This window comes from Harpia harpyja, chromosome 6, assembly GCF_026419915.1.
Source record: "Harpia harpyja isolate bHarHar1 chromosome 6, bHarHar1 primary haplotype, whole genome shotgun sequence".
NCBI lineage: Eukaryota > Metazoa > Chordata > Aves > Accipitriformes > Accipitridae > Harpia > Harpia harpyja.
The window spans coordinates 14668104-14684449 of NC_068945.1; the positions used below are offsets into that span (position 1 = coordinate 14668104).

The 16346-nt window shown below is 41.3% G+C and overlaps 2 protein-coding genes across 8 annotated transcripts in view; one reads left to right on the forward strand and one right to left on the reverse strand.

The window, feature by feature from the left end:
• EPS8 (epidermal growth factor receptor pathway substrate 8) overlaps nucleotides 1-4750 on the forward strand; it is a 141762-nt gene extending 137012 nt beyond the window's left edge. For all 7 annotated transcript variants that reach the window (XM_052789795.1, XM_052789794.1, XM_052789799.1 and 4 more), the window contains one exon: nucleotides 2931-4750. In XM_052789795.1, coding sequence (XP_052645755.1) covers nucleotides 2931-3044 — 114 coding nt within the window. In that variant the 3' untranslated portion in view covers nucleotides 3045-4750. The remainder of the gene's footprint in view (nucleotides 1-2930) is intronic.
• A 5222-nt stretch (nucleotides 4751-9972) lies between these two features.
• PTPRO (protein tyrosine phosphatase receptor type O) overlaps nucleotides 9973-16346 on the reverse strand; it is a 161586-nt gene continuing 155212 nt past the window's right edge. The window contains 2 exon segments of the mRNA XM_052790357.1: nucleotides 9973-10945; nucleotides 15269-15389. Coding sequence (XP_052646317.1) covers nucleotides 15285-15389 — 105 coding nt within the window. The 3' untranslated portion in view covers nucleotides 9973-10945; nucleotides 15269-15284.

Below are 16346 nucleotides of genomic sequence, written 5' to 3' on the forward strand. Positions count from 1 at the left end.
TGGATTTGTGCTGAAAACAGTGTTGATAACACAGGGATGTTGTCGTTACTGCTGAGCAGTGCTCACACCGAGCCAAGGCCTTTTCTGCTCCTCACCCCACCCCACCAGTGAGGAGGCTGGGGGGGCACAAGGAGTTGGGAGGGGACACAGCCGGGACAGCTGACCCCAACTGACCCAAGGGATATTCCAGACCATAGGACGTCATGCTCAGCATAGAAAGCTGGGGGAAGAAGAAGGAGGGGGGGGACGTTCAGAGTGATGGTGTTTGTCTCCCCAAGTCACCGTTAGGTGTGCTGGAGCCCTGCTTTCCTGGAGATGGCTGAACTCCTGCCTGCCCATGGCAGGTGGGGAATGAATTCCTTGTTTTGCTTTGCTTGTGTGCACAGCTTTTGCTTTAAAGCAAAAACTGTCTATCTCGATCCATGAGTTTTCTCACTTTTACCCTTCCGATTCTCTCCCCCATCCCACCGCAGGGGGAGTGAGCAAGCAGCTGTGTGGGGCTTAGTTGCCGGCTGGGGTTAACACAACACATGGTAACTCCATTCATCCCTGAATCACACCAGATTTTAAAACATCCAAGGAAGCAAGATTCTTAATGGAGTTTTGTGGCCCTTGTGTAAACACGACCAAGTAACAGACTGCAAGTGCGGGGAAGGTGTTTGGGGTTTATCAGCCAGCTTTCTAGGCCTGGCCAAGCAAAAGCTGAAAGATAACTCTGTACGAGACCAGTGTGTCAAGACAGCAGAGAGCTGGCTATAGCCGGGGCCAAACACCTTTTTGCCAGAGGAAATGGTGGTGGCAAGCAGCAGTGTCTCAGGAGGAGGCAGGACGCACCACACTCTTTGTACTGATCAGAGTATCCTTCTCAGGAGCTGTTGTCTGGGGCTGCTCCAGAGAGTTGAAGTTCACCTTGTATGCCAAGTACAGTGTATTACAGCAGCTTGGCTCGTCATATATATGGATTTACTTTTTCATTGCAAAGTGAAAATATTAATAGCCTCCATGATTATGAGTTTTTATGTGTCCATTTCCTTAACTTTTGTTGAGCATTTCAAGCTCTGGTCTTGAAAAGCGCTACAGAAGATAAGCGTAGAGACACAATATCCTGAGCACCACCTTTGTCATCTCCAGAAGGGAACGCTTCAGGTCCGCATTCTCATTGTCTTCCTAGTGCATCAATGGGAAACACAGGCATACATGGCTTTAAAATTGAAAATGGTTTATGTCTAATATATGTATCAAATTGCTTGGAAAAATAGCTTATTCTTTGACACCTCGGTGAAAGGAACAACCCAGGCGCAGAGGTGGGATTGAACGGTAGAGCTTACTGATACTTCATGATCTGGTTAGAGACTAAGCTGGGTAAATCACTAAGGCCAAGGTCTAGCAGTCTGTTCCAAAAATTGTATTCCTAAAACCAGCCCTAGGCTACTTAGCTACGCTGTACCCTGCCTCTGAGTAGGATGTGCCTGTTGTGCTAAGTCACATGATGTATCGCAGTTGGTTTAGTTGAGCAGCGTTTCAAGCTCATCAGTCATGTTACTGATGTTATCAGGAAGGTAAACTGTTTCAGCCTCGGCTGCTCAGTCATTTTCAGAAAAATATTTCTACATGACCTCTGATAAAGCACGTTGTTGGGTATCTGTTGATGTTTTTCATGCGTGACTTCAGTAATGGGTGACTGCTGCACTTGCTCTGTATCTGAAACCAAGTGGGCAAGGACAAGGTGAATTAAGACAAATAAAACTGCGCTCTCACCTTCAGAGAGTCAATTATAAGTCCTCTGCTTTGCCCTTCCACTCTGGGAGAAGAAAGCAATGGTAATTTACCTAGGAGAAGCATCCTAGCCTCCCTCCCTGTGGACACCTAACCTGTCTGCCAGGTAATGGTATCAGGTAATGTATTGTAATAGATGTAATGGGATAAATCTAAATTAAATTTTATGTAATGGGAGAAATTTTCAGAGTTCAGAATCAGTGGAAGGATTTTTCCCTTAACAGCCCTGAAATTTGTTTTACAAATTTCAAAAACAGTTTCTGTTTCCTTATTCAGAGGCTATTTTGGAAGCTAGTTTTGAAGCTTGGAAGGTCATGTCATAGGCAAATAACACAGTGGCGGATATGGCTCTTGCTTTATAATCCTCTAGTTTTATTCAAAGTCATGCACACTTTGGAAAGTTCTGCTCTAGTGGATATGTGTCCTGGCCTTGCTAATAACTTCATTTACGTTGTCAAAGCAATCTGTTTGCAGCTAGCTCAGCAGACCTATTTTTCAACCTAAAAGGTGAAATAAAGCCTTGTCCTCACAATACTTCACTGTTGCTAATACAGTAATATGATTCAATTCTTATTACTGTGCTCAAAGTTTGAAACCTGTGTCTCTGAACAGCAAATGCATGACAGTGTATTGTGTAATGTGAGATACTGAGACCGAATCCTTACTTGGGCCTTGGCTGTGCAAACACATGTGCGTGCATGAATTTTGTGTTTACATAAATCTAAAACCACCAAGGGTTTATGTGCTTTCATTTCTAGATATGATTGCCCTGATTTTTAAGTACTCAAGGGTGGAATCCTGACAAACTTGTTGAGCTTTAACCCAGCTTTTACTGACACCATATTTCACCCCATATTCCCATAAATATACAACACTTCCAGGGGCTTGCATGAGAATTAAAGAAGAGAAGCAGTGCTGAAAGCCAAGCTGACGCTTTTAATGCTCTGGAGGTTCTTTTCTGGTCCATATTTACACTAGTGAATACTTTCCTATTCCAAATGTTATTTAACCAGATTCTTAGTGCATTTTTAGTTCTGGAGCTGCAAGGTGGGTTTAAGTTGTTCAAACACCTATCTTAATAAAATGCTGGCAGAGGAACTTCATGACATGTCAAACCCACAAGTAAACTCTTTTTCTTTTTTATTTGTTTGTAGGCTAACAGTGGTAGTTCAGAACTGCAAGAAATTATGAGAAGACGACAAGAAAAAATCAGTGCAGCTGCCACAGATTCAGGTGTGGAGTCCTTTGATGAAGGAAGCAGCCACTAAATGTGTTTCCTCTTTTCTTTAATTCTATTGTCCATAGCATTATACCATCCAGCTTTGCTTTAGGAAGCAGTGAAGGTGAATGTCTTACTATATTGTAAACATAACTAGCCATCATAAAGAAAATTTACAGTAGTCTCCACAGAAGTACCTGCTGCTGGCTTCTCATCATTAAAAATGTACAGATGAGAAATTCAATGGAGGTTCCTGACAGGTGAAAATATTGGCACATGATTCATTTACACCCAAAGATGAGTCCTGACTTTATGGAATTAACATGACAGGTAAACTGGAACATGTCTTTGTGATTCATCCGAGGGAAGCTGAGCCAGCAATAAAAAAGCATTTGAACCTTTCAGTAATAACAAGATTCTGAATCCCATCTCTTGCTGTAGTGTGCAATTATGTCTTTTTGGCTCAGTCTGTCTTGTCATGCATTCGGCTGCAGGATGTTTACTGAAGTCATTGATGCCAGCAATCAGAGAGAAACTGTTTAGAGCGTGAACAGCAGCCCAACATAGACTGAATCCTTCTTGCATCACTCCCAAGATGTTTTATTAATAATGATGCTGTTTATAGCAAAATAATACTCTGTACATTGATTTTATCAATACTTCACTCGTAATGAACTATAATATTGCACAAGAAGGAATAACTAGAAAATATTAACACAACTCGGCTCAAAGGGGTGATCAGATCTGCTGTAGGTAGCCTTGAAACAATTCGCAGTATTTTTTTTTTTTAATATACTTGCAGTTTTTTGTCTGTAACTTAACCCATCAAAAGAACAGTGTATAATCTAGACTTCTCTGTGTGTTGATCCCAGATGTGAGTTTTTCCTTATCTAAAAAGCTATTGTTCCTTTATAAATGTAATCTTTTGGAAAAGTGGATTCCTGGAGGTAAAAGGGGGAGAAAAGGAAACATCCCTTCCAGCAAATATTATTTTTGAAGATGCAATGATTTTTGTCACAAAATGTTCTGTTATTTCACATGGCTGTGTGATTTTATATATGATATATGTATTATATATAATATATAATATCACTTAATTTAGACAAATTTAATCATCTAGTTTGATTAAGTTTCATAGTGCCTTTTTCACATGAATCAGCTTAAAGTCTGCAATAAACAGTATTTCTTGTCTGTTAAATAGTTGTATCTTTGTGGCTACAAAGATGGTATTGAAATAAGAAAGTGTTCTTGATTTTTGCCATTAGTTTGCTCTTCCTCTGCATACAAGGGAAAAAAGAATCCTATTTGTTTTTCATAAAAAAAAAAAAAAAATTAAAAACTTAATAGAAGTGTTTAGTGCCATTTATTGTAAATGTCCTTACAAATACATCTTCTGTGCATTGGTTATGTGTCCATGTATATTTTTACATTTCATGTATATTCTCTATGCCTGTGAAAAGTACGTAGGTTCTACACTTGTCATTTAAATGTAGTCTTATCCAGAAATGGGTCAAGAAGTGACAAATCCCAAACTGAAGACTCCAGCTGCCATAGCTATCACTAAGAAATGGATTCTTGTCTTACCCAGTTGAAAGAAACGATGATTTTTGATTGCTTTCTCCCTATAGGAAGCATTTGAACCAGCACACCTGCATGGTAACTGTATCCATTCAACCTGTATACATAGCTTTAGGGGGGAAAATGGTCTGTCTCACTGCTTGTCCTCTCGTTAAAGGTCAAGCCCAGACCTCCAAAGGCTTGATGTATTCGCTGGTACACATTTACAATTTCTTCTTCCCCACCCTCTCTAGTAAGCGTCCATACCTAGCCTGAAGAGTTTTCACTGTACAGCAAAGTCCCCTACCCTGGGTGGTGAATGACTAAGAAAATAAAGGAAGATCTGAAGCTACTCTTACATAGATGCTTCGTTACTTGTAAGTACCAGGAGCAGGAAATTTCTAAAAAGGTCTTTGAAACTCATATTTAAAAATAAGGGTCACTGTCTTTTCTCATGGAAAGTGTGTCTGATTCCATAAAAGGCCTTGTGGTGGTTACCTGCACCTCTATTCCCCTGTTACCAAAATATCAAGCCGATACTCATATTCTCTGCAAGCTTATTCTAGCATTCAGCATAGGGTTTGCTTTTGCCCAGAAGGAGGCATCAGCTCTGAGACTTTTCAGACTTTGTGGAGTTTGGCATGCGGAGGTCTTGGAGGAAGCACCCATGTTTCATCTCCGAGAGAAAAGAGGTGCCTTCACAACTGTTTTTTGGAAGCTGGCTTTCTGTGTAGCTGTTAAGTTATATAGAAAGAGCCAGACAAGTTTGAATGTGGTCAGTGTGCTCAGAGGCATCTTTGGAGATGGGAGGAAAACAGGAGACCCCTTCCAGATACTTGAGGGATAAGCAGAATAATTTTGGGGTTTGGGGGTTGGTTGGTTGGTTTGTTTCTGTGTTTCTTCATAGTTTTTAAATTAACTACTGATGACTTAATACAGTACAACTCGAGTTGTATTTTACCTTTTAACTTTGCTGAACTAGACTTTATGATTTCTGTGTTACGGTCTGTGAAATCTGAATGCCATTAAGGCAGATATTTCTCTTTTTGCTGGAATTTCCTTGATGGTTTAAAGCACTGCAGGGAGCTTCACCCCTCTGCTGCGCAGTTTTTGAATTTTAAGCTTGTTGGCAGTTATGAGAAATCAAAAGGGGATCTCATTTGGCGTTCCTCAAATGAAAATAAAATGTTTTCTTTGAAATTTGCAGTGTCTTAAACGGAAACAGTGGTAAAATGTGATGTTTCATTCAATGTTTGCTTTAGGATTATGAGCTGTGAGGATTATTTTTTTTTTTACACTAATATTTTAGAAAGATGTGATATGTGAACAGTGTCTTTGAAAGGGAAACAAAACAGGTTTTTTAAATGTCAGAAAAGTGCCTTATTATATGTCGAAAAAGGAGTCGTGTTTGATAACATAGGAACTACTTTGCTATTTTGCTGCCATCGAGTGCCTTTTTAACCGGGTGGAGGGAGTTTTAGCAGCCTATGTTCACTCAGCAGTTTTATGCTTTCTAAGCACATACCTTTTCACATCAGCAAGGCAATTCTTCCCACTCCTTTAGTCTGCTTGTTCCCTTGGGATGCCATGGGGAGAGAAAACCACTGTGAAACCTCACATTTAATTCAGAAAGAACACTTCTAACCAATATTGATGCATGGAACAGTTTACTTACCATCTAGCAATTCAAATGTTAAACAGTGCTTTGCTCTGACAAATTGTGATCTATAAGTGAGATTTTTATACATACTTTTATTGCTCAAAGCATTGTGCTATATAAAAGTTGGTGTTTTGAGCAGGGCTGGGAAATAAGTGCAGACTTCCACATTATGGATGTGTGCAGAAATCAGTGGTTTATGGGGGAGTAGATATCCAAAATGATACGATATTCTGAAATGTGCAGAGCTCCCAGTGACTTTGTATTCATCAGTGTTTGTGAAACTCTGAAAGTGTCCCTGGAAGTGCTTTGCTGGACAGTAACATCAGTACTTTGCTAATTTAACTAAGGGAACAAATAGAAATCCATGAATAACTGTATGATGTGGATTAAGTCCTTCTGATTAGGAAACATGTAACTATCAGAATTTTTATTTTATTTTTATTGTGGGAAGTGAAGACATTTTGAGTTTTCAGGTTTTTTGGACACACACAGAAGCAAGCTACAGCTTGAACACCAGATCCTTGTTCAAGCGTGTATCTCCACTCATTTTGCTGGGCTGCATATCATGCGTAAGGGAAACATGATTATGAATGGGAACCCATGTTTCTGGCCAAGCTACCATTTTATAGGAGCCCAGTTTTTCTATGATGTTTTTTCCTCAACTGTTGAGTCTGTGTAGTGTCTAAAACATGAAACAAACATCGCTGTCTAAAGATTGAGTCTGATAGATCAAGAGTATTTGAGGGAATATTTCTGTGCTCAGCCTCCTACCTTTGCATACAAGCAACGGTGTTATGTATGGGAAGTGCAAAATGAGGGACTTTGTAAGTGTGCATTGGGTTTTGTGTTTAAATATTTCACAAACATGTTGGATTTTTACTGTGGCCTTATTTTTGCTAAGTACCTATTTAACTGCCTTCGGCTCTCCAGTATCTTTTTTCAGTTTCTCTGTGGTTACATGCTTAGGTTGCAACTTTGGCCTTTTACTACTTCCTCAACACCCAGACCAAAACCAGTATCGGGATATTAGTCTGTGCTTCTACTTCTTGGTAATACTTGTAGAATAAAAGAGGAGATGAAGGAAAATAGGGAGACTTCCTAGGTGCTTCCTAGCCACCACTGCTGCCCATCACAGCAGCAGCAAAGCTCAAAGCCCCCTGCTCCCATCCCATCCATGTCAACAGCACTAACAATGTCATCCTCTCACAAGAAATGGCTGAAAGCAACAGCCTTTGCCTGCCTGAATGAAACTAGTGTTTTCACACAAGCCCTTTAAAAAGGTAGAAGTGGGAAGGAGGTGGTGTGACTCTGTGCTTAATGCACTAAGGGAAGGAAAGGCCATTTTGGTGCTTAAGATTATGATGATGGATATTTGACAAGGGGCAACTTTGTTGTCTTTTAGGCACAGGAAAAAACCCTGTAAAATGAAGTAAAGCACAAGTAAGGCTTCTCAACCTGTTCTTAATCCTTATGTGAGGATGGAAGGAAACGGTTCTGAAGAGCCAAGTATGTCAGGGCTCACTGCACATGGCATGCTAGGAGAGAACATTTTCACACGTGGATCTAAAAACTTCTTAGGTCTTCTAAAACATGTCCTTAGGTTTACTTGTTCCTTCCATGGCAGCATGCACAGCATGAGGCAACAAGGAGAAAACCTGCCCTGGTTTCAGTTAATGGTCGCTCACTGTGCAGAGCTGCTTTTACATACATCTGGGTCAGTAGATGCTGTAAGAGCAGCAGATGAATATAGAGCATCTATGGTGTCAGCAGAACTATAGGCATGAAACCCATAATTAAAAAAAAACTATTACAAAACCTGAATCTTCAGACAGCTTTGCAGCTGCAATGACTTGAGAGTTTTATTTTGACAGATGCTGGAAACCATATCAACATGCAGCACGAGTCCCAAAACATTGCTCTTTTGGACTTGCTTTCAAGGAGCGTGACAAGGTAAAACCAAAAGTGTGACATGTCGATTCAGGGTAAAAGGCTCTGCATGAGCCTTCTGAGCCACAGTGTCTCCCAGACTATTTCCTTGCTTTACTTGTGTCTTGAACTCTGGGAGAGGTGGTTTCCACTGCCAGTATTCCAACACACCCAGTTATGCAGTTTTACATACTATATGGGGTAGGAAAAGGTATTTTTCTGAAGGAGTTTTCATTGTAATTGATTTTGTGATTAAGTAGCTATTAAAGCAAAAAAACCCCCACCCGTTACTGTGCAAATGGAATAATTTTTTGACATGCATTCAGAAACTGTCTAGTAAATTCAGGCTATTCAGGCAGTATTGTTTGCAACAATGTGATTTTGGCATCTTTGCAGCAATCTTGTACCCTGTCACATTCAGCCAAGCTTCTGTTACAGCCAACTCACACTGTGGTATTTTGTGTGCACGTGAATGTTTTAAAAGTAACCTGCTTACTCTGGTCTATGGTACAGAATAAATGTAGACTTGATCGGAAATGGCCAGCAGGAGGGAGGAGGCAGTAGATGAGAAAGCAAGAACAGTTGTGGTTTGTTGTTCTGTTTGGGTTTTTTTCCCCTGGCTAGTGCTGTAGAGGGATGTGAATATATTTTCTGAGTAAACATATAATGAAACTCTGAATTTTTTTTTTTTTAAAAAGCATGAAGACAAGGTCTGAATGGTCAAATGCTCATTTATAATTCTGTCTTCTGTTCAGATTAGGCCAGACAAATCTTTGCTGTTCCTACTGAAATGGCAAGCCCTCTAGCTGAGGCGCACTGGTGAAATGAGAGAGAAACATCTACCACTGAAGCCTTTCTTGTTAGCAATCTGTTCCCTGAAGGCAGGGCTCTCTGCCCTTTTGCGCTGACCTCTGTGCATCTTATTTAGAGAAATACCACCTCTGCTTTAAGACTGGGCTTAGCAGAAACAGTATTAGATGCACGGAAAGAGGAGGGCTGTGCAATTCATATCATACCCATTTAATAATCAGAGGTAGAGTCCAGTTTCTTCAGTACCCTTCACAAGGACCTGTTTTATTGGGGGGGATTATGTTAAGTCTATGCAGTTTTGCATAATATAGATGGGATACTTTGAAGGGAGTTTTCCATTGTAACCAATAGGATGACGAAGTAGATATTAAAGGAATATACACCTATTTACCTGCTAGTGGAATAACTCCTTGGAAGAAGAAAATCAAATATCATCTGAAGGAGGTTACCAGGCTCCTGGAAGTAGCTGAGCTACCAAACTACACCCTGATACCCTGACAGGCGATAGCAGGCCGCGGAGCAAATAAAAAGCATATGCGGGTGCGTTTGCTGTTTTGCTGATAGTGACTTCTTCACAGGTAAGCAATCCAGTGTGTTTACTTTCAGTTCAAGTTTGTTTTGTTTACATTGAGTACCATTGCTGCTAACTTCCAATGAGGTGACACAAAGCAACAGGTTACAAAAATGCCGTCAACATCCATTCTGATAGCATCCATGTCACAATACACAATGATGTACCAGAATTATACAAAGACAAAAAAATAATATATATATATAGCTAATTACTCTGACTAGAACTGAAACTGACAGCAAAAAAGAAAAGACCCCCCAGCCCTGACCCCGAAGCCCCTGCAGGAATCCATACCAACGCTTTGGCAGCCTCGTAGCAATAAAGCAATAACCAGCCCTTCACATGCCAAAACCTTGGGTTTGTAGCATTATGAATTCCTGGCTTGGAGAAATAGTTACATCTGTTAAAGCACTTTTTTTTTTTTTTAATCCTTCTGCCCTGTGCCTGCCCCCCCCCCCACCTGAATCAGCTTCATGTTTTTACATGGGGTTAATACTTTTTAAAAATAATAAACAAATGAGGGGTATAGGCACCATAGACTGCTCGGACAGTTAAATGCTATAGTAATGGAGTCTAAGATATCCCAGCTTGAAATTCAGCTGCCCTTTGATTAGATTAATCTAAAATAGGAGCCTGATCGGTGGCTTTACTGAAAAGGTTGGCAAAAAGAGCAATCCCTCTGCTTAATTAGTAGTAGCACAGTCAAGAACCGAACCCACCCTATCTCTCAGTGTTGGCTGCCTGCTTCAGCTTCAGGCTTCATGGTTTGGATTTCTGCTTGTCAGTCTGTTCCTTGGGTCTTGTGCTCCCCCCAGACCCCACGTACATCAGTGCTGTAGGAAACAGTCAAATCCATGTACCCAGCAAACCCTTCCACCCTCCCACCCCCTTTTCTCTTCACAATCTCCAGATTTCTTCATGTATGTTCATGCCTCGCTATTTACTAATGAGGTATTATTAGATACTAACAATGCCTGCTCTTCTATAGACATTAGCACAGACCAGTGACACATGAAGAAAGCTCTTCAGTCAACCATTAAAAAAATATTGCACTTACTTTAACCTTAAGCCCAACCTGCACAGAAAACAAAAAATAATTAAAAAAAATTAACCAAAAGTACTGAACAAGAACTCATCACTCTGGAGCAATCTATTTTATGCACGTATAGTGTCTTTTCCTTCATGTTGTTTAGTTGAATTTGGTCCAGTATTCTAAAAAAATGTCCAGAAATTAAACAGTTCAAAAGACACCGCAGGCTCGTTAAGGCTTTGTCTCCCCAGTGCTTCAGAAAGTTAAAAGTTTCTTTCTTTCATTGTCCGTGTACTGCAAAGCAGCGGTCTCTCGTGGCAGAATAACTGGCCATTCAAACCATCAAAAGAAAAAAAATCAGAAGCAAGGGAAGATGGGTGTGCTTCATGGTCTCACCTGAAACCGAACACAGAATGATTTAGAAATAAATGCTAAGAACTGTATTTATTTCCTTTTTTATTTTTGCCAGCCATGGATACAGGCTGGGACTGCAGCCCACCAGTACAAGCAGCTGGGCTCTGGGACTCAGATTAGACAGTAAACTACTCAAACATTAGGAAAAGTGAGGCAAATTGGAGTTCATTTTACAGGCAGAGGAATGACATACACAGAAGCTAATAAAGGTGCATGTGCAACACCACAGACACTCAGCAGAGATGGCTGGTGTTGGTGCCCACAGCCCAGCTCTCCAGCAGTTATTTGAGAAGCCAGTTTGTGTTGAAAGGCTGTAGCTTCCTGCTTCACCCAAAAGCAAATATTAAGGTTATGGCTGGGTTATTACTGCCACCTAATGAATTAAAGCTCATTAGCTTAAACAGCATTGATGTACATCCTCACAGCTTGTCCCCATCAGCAAACCTCTTGGTAGGTGTCCTGGTTTTGGCTGGGATAGAGTTAATTTTCTTTCTAGTAGCTGGTATATTGTTATTTTCTGGGTTCAGTATGAGAAGAATGTTGATAACACTCTGATGTTTTCAGTTGTTGCTCAGTAGTGTTTGTATGAAGTCAAGGATGTTTCGGTTTCTCATGCCCAGCCAGCACGAAGGCTGGAGGGGCACAAGAAGTTGGGAGGGGACGCAGCCAGGGCACCTGACCCAAACTGGCCAACGGGGTATTCCATACCATGTGACATCATGCCCAGTATATAAACTGGGGGGAGTTGACCAGGGGGCATTGCTGCTCGGGAACTGGGCACCGGTCAGCGGGTGGTGAGCAATTGCACTGTGCATCACTTGTTTTGTATATTCCAATCCTTTTATTATTATTGTCATTTTATTATTGTTATTATTATCATTATTAGTTTCTTCCTTTCTGTTCTGTTAAACTGTCTTTATCTCAGTCCATGACTTTTACTTTTTTCTGATTCTCTCCCCCATCCCACTGGGTGGTGGGAAGTGAGTGAGCGGCTGCGTGGTGCTGAGTTGCTGGCTGGGGTTAAACCATGACAGTCCATTTTGGTGTCCAACGTGGGGCACAAAGGGTTGAGATAATAGATCTGACCAGAGCATGTTAAATTTGTGACAAGCATTCATTGTATTAGTTTAATAGTCGCTGGTCACAATATTGATTTATTGGCTTTTAGAGTTGTAGCGCTTGTTTTTAGAGTTCTGTTACATATCGCTTTGCTTGCTGTGTATAGTCCCTGTGCTGCTGCTTATCATCTGTGGGAAGTAGATTAAGGTTTTTGCTTTGATGTATTGTGTAATATTGGCTTATGGTATGATAAAATTATGGTTTGTGGGACTAATCCGGTATTTGCACTCAGCATTGTTGTCACCTCTATACTTTGGGAGCCATCTGTGGGAAATTATTAATAATTACACTGTTTACCTTTCCTCCTTGGAGACCCAGTCTATGGGCGAGACATCTTTCTTCCCCTTTCCCTTCTCCTTCAGTCTAATTACAATAGCATTTGAGAATTTTGAAAAATTTGAAGAGGAAAACCCATTTGGGCTGCTGCACTGTGGCAAGATACTGTGTCCTGGTTGTAAAAGTACATCATGTAGATGTTCACATAGCCAAGAGTTGGGCCATTGAAGAACACCAATACAACCAGCAGGTGGATCCTGACTGGCAATATAAGGGTGAATTATTTATGGCTCGGTGGGCCCATGATGCCTCAGGCCATCAGGGAAGAGATGCAACATATAAATGGGCTCATGATTGAGGGGTGGACTTGACCATGGACATTGTCACGCAGGTTATCCATGAATCTGAAACCTGTGCTGCAATTAAGCAAGCCAAGCGGCTAAAACCCCTGTGGTATGGAGGGCGATGGATGAAATATAAATATGGGGAGGCCTGGCAGGTACTATATCACACTCCCACAAACCCGCCAAGGCAAGTGCCATGTGCTTACAATGGTGGTGACAACCACTGGATGGCTGGAAACATATCCTGTGTCCCATGCCACTATACGGAACACTATCCTGGGCCTCGAAGAGCAAGTTTCATGGTGACACGGCAGCCCAGAAAGAATCAAGTCAGACAACGGGACTCAATTCCGAAACAACCTCATAGACACTTGGGCCAAAGAGCATGGCATTGAGTGGGTATATCACATCCCCTATCACGCACCAGCCTCCGGGAAAATAGAATGTTACAATGGACTATTAAAGACTACATTGAGAGCAATGGGGGGTGGAACCTTCAAACATTGGGATACACATTTAGCAAAAGCCACCTGGTTAGTCAACAGCAGAGGATCTGCCACTCAGGGAGGCCCTGCCCAATCAGAACTTTTACATACTATAGAAGGGGATAAAGTCTCTGTAGTGCACATAAAAATTATGTTAGGGAAGACAGTCTGGGTTCCTCCTGCCTCAGGTAAAGGCAAACTCATTCAGGGGATTGCTTTTGCTCAAGGGTCTGGGTGCACTTGGTAAGTGATGTGAAAGGATGGGGAGGTCCGATGTGTGCCTCAAGGGGATTTGATTTTAGGTGAGAATAGCCAATTAATTAAATTGTGTCATGTTAGTTGCTATATAATCCTGCCACTGTATGTTATCATTACTATAATTGTTATATGTCATATCAATGGTATTACAGTAAGAATCACTTAGATCAAGCAAGAACAAACTTTGATAAAACTGAGTGAAGCGCAATAGTGATGGAACCAGACCACAGCATGCAACAATCCAACATTGCACACCATCCTCCTGCTGCGCCCACTGTCACCCGCTCGCCACACTGTACTGAAGCCCGAGCCTGCTCTGCTGACTGAGTGGACTTCGTGCCATCCCTCCTGCCCAGAAAGACTGGTATGATAGATGGAGCCCAAAGTCAGGGACTAAATGAATTCAACAAACATTTTATAGCCCATAGACTAAGGGAATGATATCTCTGTACGTGTATACATATATGTATCTCTCAAAGGATGGAAAAGGTGATGGTGATTGATTAGGATGTATTGAAAAGTATGGGACCTGAGAGTGACATAAATGGTATAGAATAAGGGTAGGATACTGTCCTGGTTTCAGCTGGGATGGAGTTAATTTTCTTTCTAGAAGCTGGTATAGTGCTATGCTTTGGGTTCAGTATGAGAAGAATGTTGATAACACACTGATGTTTTCAGTTGTTGCTAAATCGTGTTTACACTAAGTCAAGGATTTTTCAGCTACTTATGCCCAGCCAGCAAGAAGGCTGGAGGGGCACAAGAAACTCAGAGGGGACGCAGCCAGGACAGCTGACCCAAACTGGCCAAAGGCGTATTCCATACCATGGGACGTCATGTCCAGTATATAAACTGGGGGGAGCTGGCCTGGGGGGATTGCTGCTCGGGAACTAACCGGGCATCAGTTGGCAAGTGGTGAGCAATTGCACTGTGCATCACTTGTTTTGTATATTCCAATCCTTTTATTATTATTGTCATTTTATTAGTGTTATCATTATTAGTTTCTTCCTTTCTGTTCTGTTAAACTGTCTTTATCTCAATCCACGAGTTTTACTTTTTTCTGATTCTCTCCCCTATCCCACTGGGTGGTGGGAAGTGAGTGAGCGGCTGCGTGGTGCTGAGTTGCCTGTTGGGATTAAATCATGACAGTAGGTCAGAGCTGTGTGTTTTACTCTGTAGCTGGGGACGGGGCTGGGCTGGGCTGGTTGCATGCAACAATTCAGGTACTGGCGTGCAGGGGAAAGGCAAGATGGTTGCTTTGGTTGTGCTAATGGTAGTACCAGTTTGAGACACCCTCCTTGTTCCCTGGCTCTAGATTTATGAAAAAAATTCTCCAGTGTTTCATGTCAGATCTTTCTGGTTTCCATCTTGCCCTCCAGCAGGATCTGTTGCCACACGAACAGTGTTGGCAGAGCATCCTCTGCTGGCCTTGGTGACCTGGGAGTTGGTAAGTGACTTGAGAATGACTTGAAGATATTGAAGTCCTCCCATCCTTTAAGCTTTGTAAGGAGTGTTAGGATAAGTGGCAGGGAATAGTTAGATGGCTCACTCAGGAGTTCCCAATTCTCTTTTTCTTGGAACAATGAGTAAGCCAATATACTCTTACAGTGCTGTGGAAAGTATAGCGGATTATTTACTGCAAGAGGTTAGAGGTATTTTCCTCGCGCTTTTCATGTGAACATCAGCTCAGCGGGGGATGAGGCCTGGAAAGCTCCAAACTGCCAGCAAAGCTCCTGGAGCAAACACCCGTGATGCTGGTTGCTGCTGCACAGCTGCTGGGACACAAGGCTGTGGGCATGGCGCAGGGCTGGGCTTGCCTGACTTACCACCTGTGACTCTGAACTAGGACTTGCTGACATTCTCATATATGACATCACTGATGCAGAACTGCTGCTTCTTCTTTTGCCACATCAGTTGCACACACTGGTGAATAAAAATGTATTGTTCCTGGAAGAAAGACCAAATGAGTGGGCATTTTTGCACCTCAGAAAGCATGACAAAAATCCAAACAGTGAAACAGTTTGATAGTTCACATTGACAGCCTGCACAGCTTCTCTGTCTCTCCCTCCTCAGACCCTCAGAATGTACAGTGAGTTGTCAGCTGCCAAAATAATAGCCCACAATTGTTACAGATAAATAGCAGCTGGGAAGGCATGAAATCCACCTGAGCTGCCCCAGCATCACAATCACTTATTAGTAACCTGAATGCTGAGAATAGAATAGAATACCACAGAATGGAATGGAGTAGAATACGACAATACAACAGAATAGAAAAGAACGGAATAGAATAGAATACAGTGGAATGGAATAGAACAGAACAGATTACAACAGAATAGAATGGAATACCATAGAATAGAACAGAATACAATGGAATGGAATAGAATACCAAAGAACAGAAGACAATAGAACAGCATAGCATACAACAGAATGGAACAGACCACCACGGAACAGAATAGAATGGAATGGAATAGAATAGAAACAAAAGAATGGAGCAGAATGGAATAAAATAGAATTGAATACAACACAACAGAACAGAATAGAATAGAATGGAATAAAACAAAATACAATGAAATGGAACAGAATAGAATAGAATAATATATCAGAATGAAATAGAATACAACAGAATACAATAGAATAGAATACAACAGAATGGAAAGGAATAGATCAGAATACTACGGAATGGAATAGAATACAACACCACAGAAGATAATAGAATGGAATAGAATGGAATGGAGCGGAATAGAATAAAATAGAATAGAATACAACACAACAGAACGGAATAGAATACAATAGAATAGAATACGATAGAATACAACGGAATAGAATAGAATACAACAGAATACAATGGAATGGAATAGAATACAACAGAAGAATACAATAGAATGGAAGGGAAAAGAAAAGGGA